Consider the following 12,023-nt stretch of genomic DNA (forward strand, 5'->3'; position numbering starts at 1 on the left):
ATAAAATTAAAAATAAGACCTTCCACAAAACTTTTAGCATTTTTGATCTTCTATAAAAATAAAATTCTCAAGGCAAAGGATAACAGTCTGTCAGCGTACCTGGGAGGAAGGTATTTCAGTTACCAATGATTCAGTAACTAATTCCAGCTGCCATAAGAGAGCAAAGTAACTGCACTGAAGAGCAGGAATTAAGGTCTGAAAGGAGAATATTATTCTCTTAAACAAAAGCAAATTTAAATTTCAAATAAAACAAATAAAAATTTAGACAGTGCAATCTAAACAATGGAGAAGCACAAAGAATACATAAAGCAACTCAATGATTTTACTTTTCAATCACAGAAAAGGATCAGCAAGAATGTGTGTTCAAGTTTTGAGAAAAACCAGCAATCTCAGGTAAAAACACCACCCCCTTCTGGATAACTCATTTAAAAAGAGTATGAAGAGTATTTGATATTCTTTGCAGAATAAGGTGGTTTACACAAAAATACTTGCAGAAAGAATCAAAACTGTATTATATAGACCATTTTTTAAGGAATCCAAAACACCGATTACATTTTCTAATTAAACACCATTAAAAACTCATTCGGTCTAGAAAATCAAAAGTACACATGCACGTTACCTCAGCAGGCAAACCCCCATTTTCCTTCTCAAAATTCAGGATTTTCAAAGTCCAATCACCAATGTGCCACCTGGTGAGATCATGTGCACTAAGCCATAAGCAAAACAAGAAATGATTTTGTTGATAAAACAGTAATGACTCATTTAATTCTAAAATAAATTATGAAGATCTGCATCCAGAGAAAGAATATATAGATTGCATACAATAATTTTATATATGTTTGTATGTGTATTCATATATACATCTGCTTGCATGTAATGTAGCCATTTCAGGGGGGGATGGGAACAAAGACAAAAGAAATTAAAGGAATAGCAAGTTGTACATAATAAATTTGTAGTTTCATGTGCAATCATTTTTTTTTATTACACTACATTATGAAAATACTTGTTTTATTCCATAAATTAAAAATAAAATGTATTTTAAAAAATAATAGAATCAGAAGGCCAACAAAAATTAAGTCTTAAATATAAAATACTTAATTTTTAAAAAAATAGTAAAATGAGGTTTTAATCCTTAATAGCTGAGTCATTAACTAAGTTAATGTAATATTATCACTGGATGTGAAGAGCTGAGGGAAATTGATTTTAAGCATTATACAAAAGCCATTATTATGGTCATTATTCTTATATCAACAAAGTCTCCTCTCTCCAGATTGAACCCTCTTTTATAACAAAAGGAAAAAAATTTTTCCTGATCTAGTATTTCTTCAAAATGTGTGATAATCTGCACTCAGAAAGCCTGTGTCTACATCTTATGGACAAATGTTCTACTACCTGCTAGTGGAGCCCTCTGTTGAGTTTTCAGTGGTTCAGGGATGAATTTTCTCTTTAGTGATCAGACTCACTTATGCTACCAGAGCCACTGTGGGGTCTTGTCTTCTTGGTTCTGTTTATTTCACTCTACTTCTATTCATACAAATCTTTCTAAGCTTCTCTAAATTCCTTATTATTTTTCACTGTACAATCATAATAATCTTTTCCAGCTACTGAATGAGCACTCATTTGGATGCTGGATCTCTGCATCTATCTCTGACTGGCTTAGAAGTACATGTAAAAATAGTACATTTTGAGATTATTAGGTCAAAAGCTGTGGAGAGGCAGAAATCCCTTTTCTTTCTTTCTTTTTTTTTTTAATTTTATTTATAATTTTTGACAGTATATATGCATGATTAATTTTTTTTATAACATTATCCTTTGTATTCATTTTTCCAAATTATCCCCTCCCTCCCTCTACTCCCTCCCCTTGATGACAGGCAATCCCATACATTTTACATGTGTTACAATATAAGCTAGATACAATGTGTGTAAATAACAAGAAATCCCTTTTCTTGCATAATTTCCAGCCAATATTCAGAAAACTGAACCACTTTACCGCCCCACCCACAAGGACAATTTTGTTTCTTGTCACTTTTTCTGAGCTGCATGGAATTTGGTAACAATTCAGAGTTGTTTCAATATGTGTTTAACAATAACAACAACAATAATATGGTTTGCAAAGTACTTTACAAATATTATGTCACTCAATTCCCACAACTATCCTGGAGGATAGGTGCCATTATCATCCCTATTTTACAGAGAGAAAGCTGAGAGAGACAGGGTTGAAAATAAGAGGGTCATATAACTAGGAAATATCTATAACAAGATCTGAACGCAAATCTTTTTGACTTCAAGTCCCATGATCTACGACATCATCTAGCTGCCTCTTTCTTCTCCATCATCATCTAGCTGCCTCTTTCTTTTAATGTTAATGATTTGTAACATGTTTTCAATTTAGCATTTACAATTCTTTTGATAACTAACCATATTCTTTGACCACTTACCCACAGAGCGATGATTCTTAATTTGGGCCTGTGTCCTTTTAGAGAAATTGTCTTATAATTATAACCAACAAAACTGGTTTCCTTTATAATTATATGTATCTTCTTTTATATATATATATATATATATATATATATATATATATATATAAAATATCATCCTGAGGAGGGATTCAAAGGTTTCACCAGCGAAGGGATCCATGATACAACAAAAGTCAATAGTCCTTGGTCTAGAAGAACGGCTTTAAGATGTTATGTATTTGGGCCATTTACTTATTTCACTATGCATTTCAAATACTGGGCTTATTGATAATATTTGACACAAATATTTTCTTCCTTTCTTTTCTAATTCTATCTTCATTGATTTTATTCATATAAAAACTTTTAAATTTTGCACAGTATAAAGCATCTATTTCATCTTTTTTTTAATGCTCCAAACAATTCCCTTTTTTGGTTCAAAAATCTCCCCTATTCATAATGGTAAAAAGTACTTAACTCTAAATTTTTTAAAAGGTATGATCTTTTCTATTCAGATTTTATATATATATATCTTAATGTGGAATTTAGTGTCAGATTGTGCGTGGGGAAAGCTATTTTAAAAGAGAACCAAGAATGATTTATAAGAATTGACATTTTTTGTTATTTAATTGTACTTAACCTGAAAAGAACATGAGGCAACTTGAATACATACCTCTCATCTTAAAAAAAACTCGATATTCCTCTAAAAATGATGTTTGTGTTCCTTTGTTCCAATAAGCCCTTTTCTTTATTTAAAAGCACAGTTTCAGCTCTTATGCCAATTATCACAAATTGTAAATTGTAACTAATAAGGCTTTAAGTTTATACTTGTTTTTGTTTTAGTTATTTTTCAACCTCACCTATCCATAGATTACACACACACAAAAAAAATCATAAAACCATTTCAATAACAGAAATAATGGAAGGATTAAACAATCACAATACCTACTTATTGGGTATTGCATTCAGTGATTAATGAGTATCTTCAATCTCTCTATTCACTATCTAGATGCCACTGGACATTGTCAAACTTGGGAGAAATTTGCTTATACCTGGAAAGAAGAGTGTGGCCCTTCAAAAATGCACTTAGAGCTACCAGATGTGCAATCAAACCTTCACTAACTACTCACAATGCATAGTATACTATCTGGGACAGCTAAACCCAACTGATATTTCAATGATAACTTAGGGAAAGAACAAAGAATAATGATCCCTTCACTTTTTGATTATACTACATAATAATGGACTAGACACACAGCAGTGCCTAATGTGAAAGCTTTTTTTTGTTTGTTTGTTTATTTTCGTTTTTTTTTGGTTTTTTACTACTAGCATAATTAAAACCAAGGGAAAAATGATACATACAAAAGATAGGAGTTTCCAGCTATATGACAAAAGCTCTTGCAAATAAATTTATTTCACTGCATTCCAGGGTCAATAAAAATTTTATGAACCCATAAACACCATAGGAATCCTAGTTTTGAGGACACATACAGAATGTGTAAACAGATATGTTTATTATATACATACATAGATATAAGTAAATAACCCTCTTACTTGTGAAAAGCTGTTAGTTTTTTTAGGATGCAGGACATTCGAAAAATGTGTTCTTCACTGACACTTAAACCTTCTTCCTAAATAAGTTATAAAAAATAGAAATGATAAGGAATGAGAACATACATATTGCTCTTCTGCAATCATCAAAATAAAAACAGAACTTGGCTAAGCTAATACTCTTTCCCAGAAGCTTTCATCGGAGTTTATAGTTGTAATATAGAGAAGCAGAAATAATACTACCATATTACACTTAAAGAATTCTTTAATTCATGAATACTTACAATACTTTGTTTACAATACTTCTGGGAAGTAAGTAATGCAGGCATTATTATCTTCCTTTTACAGAGGAGTAAATACAGGAAGAGTAAGTGACTTGTGCAGCATACAGGAACATGTGGAGTCAGACTTTAGATAAAGTACAAGGTCTGTCATCTCTTAAGCTAGTAAATAAAGGCACCTATTTTGATCTCTCAGAGCGTTTCAGTGTCCACATCTATAAAATGCAGATTAAAAAATACCTACAGTGATGTTTACATAACTACCTCTATCCTTCAGATTATGGAGTAAGAAAAAGAAAGAAGAAAGTCCAAAAATAACTAAATAAAGTCCTGTCAATCCTGATTCCCCTCCCATCCTCACACAAAGAAAAAAAAAAAGAAAGAAATACAAGTTAACCTGTCAGATTTCTCTAACGAGAAGAGAATCTACTCAAGGTCCTAAAACCAATGTGGGAAAGGAGCAGGAAGTAACTTTTATATAATTCAATCATCTTCTTATAAAGAAAAAGCTGAAATAACAAATAAATCCAAATCCCACTCTCAATGCACTAATTTCATGTAAAATAAATTAAATCTAAAATGTAGTTAACAACAAATTTTTTAATATAAATTCCTTACCTACCACTGTAGAGTGACCACTTATCAGAAATGACACTAAATATCCCAAAATAGTTTTCTTTCCTTCATGATGAATTCAGCCATACAGGGAGATGTGTCTCCCATACCTATTTCTGCAATTTACTATGAATGGAAATTTCAATCTAATCTAGACCATCATCCTCTAAAAAAATTATTGCTACTTTTCAAACCCAGATAAATGAATGGAAAATGTTTTGTAATAGATAACAAAAAACTAATCCATGGTCTTAGGAAGAGATTTCACCTCCACCAAGGCTATCTAATATAAATTAATCAACATAATAGCCAGTCTGCTTATTTAATCTGAGTACATTATATTTTTCTGTGCAGAAATCACCATTCAAATGTTAAAAACTATGATAACTGGCTACTTTTCAATATCAGGGTTGTTTCTACCTTACTAGATCTGTTCAGAAGTTCAAATCTTAAATGACATACATTCATCCAGGGCAAGCTACCTACTGTTATCTATTTTTTGTGAGCAGAAAAATTTATTGTTTTACGGATTTAATTGCTAAGTTTCTTCAATGTAAATGTTAAAAGTTTCATCTTCATGATCTCTTATTTACTACATCATCATCACCACCCTCATCCCCCATTACATCTTTCTTCTCAGTTACCCACTCTGTTTGTACTTACCTCTTGGAAAAATTCACCTATTAGCTGGGAGAAGTCCATAACCATCTCATCTATTAGTTTGTGAAGAGCCTCGGACACAAAAGGGTAAATTGCCAGTTGTTCACCGCAGAGGATACTGTATACCTTGGAGCAGGCCTCAAGGACATTAAGATCAGTGTGTCTGTGCACAAGTTCTTTCATCTCCGTTAGCAACGCATCCAAGTACTACGAAGAAATGCAGGATCTCATGAGGAGGGCCAGGTCACCATCCCAATGGTTGCTTAACAACTCTAATCCAAGAAGGAAGAGCTAAGTTAACAAGCACTTGTTGAGCATCCAGTGAGCACTGAATATTGTACTAAGAAGAAGTGAGCAAATTTGAGAAAGGAAAAGGGGAAGAATATAACAACAATTATGAGAACTAAAAAGCTCTCAGAATAATGTAGTGGGAGGAGCAATGGACCTCAAAATCAGAGAATCTGAGTTCAAGTTCCAGCTTCAATCTTGGCTAGCTGTATAATCTTAGGCAAGTCACTTATCCTCATTGAGATTGTTTCCTCAATTATAAAATAGGATAAAAAAGTTGTGTTACCTACCTCATGGGGTAGTGTGAGAAGAGTGCTTTCTCAACTTCAAAATAACAAAAAACAAGTTATTATACAATATTATTGCTATATGAATTTTATTAACAATAGTAATGTGTCTGTTGCATTGTGTACACCTTATAAACAAGCAATCATGAAGAACTGGAATAACAGGTGTCATTTTAAAAACAGGAAAAGAACAAAAATGAGCCTTGTGGCAAGAATGAGAATGATCAGTCTATCTCCTATGCCCTGTTGGTATCCTTACAATGTCAAAAGATCAAGGAAAATCCTCATTACAGAAGGGAAATGTATGCAACCTTACCAAGAATACCATCCTTGCTTAGCAAGACACGGAAATGCCCACGGAAAGACCACAAATCCATTTGAGTATCTACTAATTTTTAGTTTCCCATTTTCTAAAAACACAAACATATTTTATGTATTTACATATACAGGGGTACATGTATGTGAATATACAAACAAATATATCTACGAATGTGTTTTTAGAAAAGCCACACACACACACACACACACATACACACACACACAGAGTCATAGGATCAGAGATTTAGAATGACAAAAGACTCAGAAGCAGCATCTAATCCAATCCCTTAATTTTACAGAAGAGAAATTGAGGTCCTAAAAGGTTAAGTGACTTACCCAAGGTGCCAAAGCTATTAAGAAGCAAGATTTGAAGCCAGTTCCTATGCCTCTAAACACAGAGCTTAATAAAAGCCTATAAATCTCTGAGAGAAAAAAATAAACAGCACTTGCAGTTGCACATCTATCTCGGGCAAGGTTCTTAACCTGGTGTACACAGACTCCTAAGGGGTCCTGCATAGATTTCAAGGGATCCGTAAACTTGCATGGAGAAAAAAAAAAAAAAATCACCTCTATTTTTATTAACTTCTCATATATAGAAAACAAATCACAGCAGTATCAGAAGAATCTATAACTTTTGTCACTAACAGATATCACAGATATTTTCATATCACAGTTGTTGAAGAATTCTTAAATGATCATTTACATGAATTTATCACAGATATTTTCATATCACAGTTGTTGAAGAATTCTTAAATGATCATTTACATAAATTTATCACTATTATGATTTCTTGCTATAAAATGTACTTCAATATCACTAGTTGCCTTTGTAATTCTATCTTATACACTTAAAAAATATTGTTCTAAGGAGGGGTCCACAGATTCCTGCAGACTTAAAAAGTAATCTAGGACATCAAAAAACTTAAGAATCCTCTTCTAGGGAACATGGAAGAATGGAAGGAGATAATGGAATAAAGAGAAATTGAGAGAATGTTGGAGATGAGATAAAGAAAATAGAGCAAGAAATCAGGTATTAATAGAAAAAGTAGAGGAGGTTCTTGAAATGTAATAGGGAATCATTTTTCAGAATACAATTATTAGCTTGGAAACTTCAACTCACCTTATTCTTCCCATCCCTACCCCTCATCCCACCTTATCCCATTAAAACCGCAAGGTTAGAATGAGGACTGCTCAGTTAATACTCCCAAAAAGATAATGAGCAAGCTTCAATTGGCCCCTAGTGACCATTCTGAACAATAAAGGTTTTGCTGGACATGCTTGCCTTTGCAATCAATCAATCAATTAGTAAGTAAGTAAAGCCCTCCTCCCAAAAAATCTGACAAAATATCATCTGCTTCTTGTCCTAAATGTCCCCAAATAGGAGAGCACAACACAATCATCATTCCTCTTTAATAATTATTCTCTTGCTCAACTTTACCTCTCAGTAGGATGTCTACATCTGCTATACTCTAAATTCTCTTAGCAGCTAAAAGAGAATCTCTAGGAAAGGCTTTGTAATTTTGATAGCAATTATTCTAAAGAGTTCCTCACCATCCAAATACATCCATTCTGTCAGATCCAACAAAGCTATTATTACAAGTGGTAGAGAAACATAGTCTATAGTTTAAACTGAGAGTTTCCTGCATGAAAGTTCAAATCATCCACCAGGACATTCAAACAACAGGGAAAGTGACAATTTCATACAATAATAGAATTTACTGAGATAAAGACTCTGAATTTATAGAAATGTATTATATCTGAGGCAATAGTTTCTATGACCACCATATTATTGCTTCTCTATCAATACTATCTCCTTGGATCTGCTGAATTATCTCCAAAAAAAATTTTATCATCTCTCCTCTCCACCTCAAGTAACCCTCCCCTTCTTCCTTATTCACCCACCTGCTCAAGACGTCCAGCAACATACACATTCAAATTATAATACTGAGGAATTTGCAGGAAGTTTGTCACTTTTTCTGTATCTGACGAATACTATAGGGAAAAAACAACAACAAAACATGAAAGTGCTATAGGAATTACAATGAAATATTTAACAACTTAGGGAGCAGCTGCTCATTACCTTAGCCAAGAGCTCAGGAAGCACTATAATGAAACGCTCAGTCATTCGGACACATTCTTCCATTTGAGTTTTCCTCTCCTTTGCTGTGAGGGTCTGCAGAAAAAGCATAAGGCACAAGACAAAGATTAGACAAGGCTCAATATTAGCAACACTGATTTCATTTCAGAGTTTAAATGTTAGCTTGAATGAATTACACTGATAAATTAAATGGATGGATACTTTTTAAAAGAGAAAATGCCCATATTAACAGGAAAAGAAAATAGAAAATTTCAATAACCTAATTTTTTAAAAAAAGAAATTGAATAAGTCATAAATGAATTCCTAGAAAAAAAAATCCTGGAATTCAGATGGATGTACAAGTAAATTGATTATTGAATGGTCAAAAAATAATTAATTACAATATTACAAAAAAGTTTTTAAAAGTAGGAAATACCCTTTTATAATATAAATATGCTTTTTAAATCTTACCAGTAACACTAATGCACTATTAGTGGAGTTGTGAACTGATCTAACCATTCTGGAGAGAAATTTGGAACTCTGCCCAAAAGGCTATTAAACTATGCATACACTTTGATCCAGTAATGTCTCTACTGGGTCTGTACCCCAAAGAGATCACAAAAAAGGGAGAAGGATCCATATGTCCAAAAATGTTTGTGGCAGCCCTTTTTGTAGTGACAAGAAACTGGAAATTGAATGTCCAGACATCCATCAGTTTGAGAAAGATTAAATGAGTTATGGTATGTGAATGTTATGGAATATTCTTGTTCTATAAGAAACAATCAGCAGAATGATTTCAGAAAGGCCTAGAGAGACTTACATAAACTGATACTAAGCAAAGTGAGCAAAACCAAAAGAACACTATACACAGAAACAGCAAGATTATGTGATGATCAACTCTGATAGATTTAGCTCTTCTCAACAATACAGTGATCCCAGACAATTCCAATAGTCTTGAAATAGAAAAATACCATCCACATCCAGAGAGAAAGCCATGGAGAGTGAATGTGAATCGAAGCATGTTATTTTCATCTTTTTTTGTTTGTTTGTTTGTTTTTCTTTATTCTCGTCTTTCTCTTTATTTTCTTATTTTTCACAACATGACAATATGTTTAAAATGACTGAACATGTATAACCTATCTCAGATTGCTGTCTTGGCAAGGGGAGAGGGAAGAAAAAAATTTGGAACTTAAATTCTTACACAAATGAATACTGGGAACTATTTTTACATGTAATTAGAAAAATAAAATACTAATGAAATTTTTAAAAAATAAAATAATTTTAAAAGAAAAAAAGAAACCTTACCAGAGAGAATCAAAAACAGAAAGAAAACTATGGACCAATCCCAAATGATCATAAATGCAAAAAAATTAAATCAACTGTATCAAAGAGGCTACAGGAACTTATCAAAAGACACACTGTTAAAAGGTTATATTTATAACAAATGTAGAATTGGCTCATTACTAGGAAGATCACAAATATAAATATTAATGCCAAGAAAAACAAAAATAATATATCAATAGATACAAAAAACCTTTTGACTAAGTACATCCATTTTTGTGTAAAAAACAAAACTAGGAAAAAAAGGGACCTTTAACTTAAAACAATAATAGTTATTTATTTAAAATTAAGATCCTGCATTATTTGCAATGGGAATAAATTAGAAGCTTCTCCAATAAAACTAGAAGTAAATATATATGTGTATATTTTTACTATAGTACTTATATATATAATATATATATATATATAGAGAGAGAGAGAGAGAAAAAGAGAGAGAGAGAGATGGTTTTGAGTGTGTGTGTATAATCATTATAGCTATATGAAAAGTTCTAGAAACCCTAATTATCTCAAGACAAAAGAAATTGAGGGAATAAGTATAGGCAAATAGGAAACAAAGTTATCACAGTTTTGCAAATGAAATGATAATATAATCAAAGAACCCTAGAAATCTGACTAAAAAAATTAAAACAATTTCAACAAAGTTACAAGATATAACATCAATTCACAAAAAACATCAGTATTTCTGCATGTTACCAAGAAAATCCAGAAAAAAAAGACAAAAGAGAAATTCCATTTAAGATAACTATACAATATATATACTCTGGAAATCTACCTACCAAGATAACATAGGGACTCTATGAATGCAACTACTAAACACTAACAACAGCTCAGAGAATCTGTATTAAAGAAATAACAACCTCATGAGTGGGCCAAGTCAATATAATAACAAAACTCAACCTGCTGAGTGAAACGAGCAGAACTAGGGGATCATTATACACTTCAACAATGATACTGTATGAGGATGTATTCTGATGATATCTTCGACATAGAGAAGAGCTAATCCAATTCCCAATTGATCAATGATGGACAGAATCAGCTACATCCAGAAAAGGAACACTGGGAAATGAGTGTAAACTGTGACCACTGTTTTTTTTGTTTTGTTTTGTTTTGCTTCTCTTCCCAGATTATTTTTAGCTTCCGAATACAATCCTTCCTTTGCAACAACAACAACAACAAAATTCGGTTCTGCACATATATATTGTACCTAGGATATACTATAAGATATTTAATATGTATGGGAATGCCTGCCATCTAGGGGAGGGGGTGAAAGGGAGGGGAAAAACTCGGAACAGAAGGGAGTACAAGGGATAATGTAAAAAAATTAAAAAATAAAATAAAAAAATTTACCTATGCATATGTACTGTCAAAGAAAATGCTATAATTATAAAAATTAATTTAAAAAAAAAACCTCAACCTAGAAGATCAAATGGTCAAGAATTTCAAGAGAAATAATGAAAAAAAAGTGATAAGGAAGCCTAGCACTATTGTTTTTCCAGTCATTCTAGATATTTCCTCTGCTTCATTGTCAGTAGAAAGAGTTGACTACAAATGATTCCATTTACCTTCAATCCTCTTGAAATTAGACTTCAGTTCATAAGACTTTACTGAAATTGTTTTTATTAAGGTCACAAGTAAACTCAATTATCTGTTTAGTCCTCATCCTTTTTGGCCTTTAGTGTAGCATTTACTACAAGTGAATATCTTTTTTATTTCTTGCTAGTCTCTCCTCACTTATTTTCTCCTGATTTTCTTCCTAAAGTACTGACTTCAGTCCTTTTCTCTCTCCCTTAGCATGCTCATCCCTATTCCAATGGTTTTAATTTTCATCAATGCAGATTGCACCCAAATCCATGTACAATCCTAATGTTTCCCCAAAAAGTTCAACCTCACATTTCCCTTTACCTGATGAATACTGCTAATTGGATAACCCATGACATTTACAGCTCAAGATTTCTAAAAGAAAACTAAACATTTTCTCCTCAAACCTGGATTTTCTTATCTGAAACAACATCCTGTCAGTTACTCACTCATCTCAGTCATCTTTCATTATTTCCTATGCCTCCATAACTAATCAGTTATAAAACCCTATCAATTCTATCTTCATCCTACATTTTCCACAATCTCTTTTTACTCAAAATGCTACTACAGCACAA

General features: G+C 32.3%; 1 protein-coding gene across 4 annotated transcripts in view; it reads right to left on the reverse strand.

Moving 5' to 3' along the window:
• The window catches only part of LOC141561128 (cohesin subunit SA-2-like), a 124,292-nt gene that overhangs the window by 54,659 nt on the left and 57,610 nt on the right, over window positions 1-12,023 (reverse strand). For all 4 annotated transcript variants that reach the window (XR_012487976.1, XM_074300259.1, XM_074300258.1 and 1 more), the window contains exons 18-23: window positions 8,533-8,625; window positions 8,355-8,444; window positions 5,564-5,767; window positions 4,008-4,084; window positions 620-707; window positions 100-195 (exon numbers count right to left, since the gene is read on the reverse strand). Coding sequence is in view for 3 of the 4 variants with exons in the window: in XM_074300259.1 (XP_074156360.1) it covers window positions 100-195; window positions 620-707; window positions 4,008-4,084; window positions 5,564-5,767; window positions 8,355-8,444; window positions 8,533-8,625 (648 nt within the window). In the remaining variant the exon portion in view is untranslated. The remainder of the gene's footprint in view (window positions 1-99; window positions 196-619; window positions 708-4,007; window positions 4,085-5,563; window positions 5,768-8,354; window positions 8,445-8,532; window positions 8,626-12,023) is intronic.

The sequence above is a fragment of the Sminthopsis crassicaudata genome, chromosome 3 (assembly GCF_048593235.1).
Source record: "Sminthopsis crassicaudata isolate SCR6 chromosome 3, ASM4859323v1, whole genome shotgun sequence".
NCBI classification, from domain to species: Eukaryota; Metazoa; Chordata; class Mammalia; order Dasyuromorphia; family Dasyuridae; genus Sminthopsis; species Sminthopsis crassicaudata.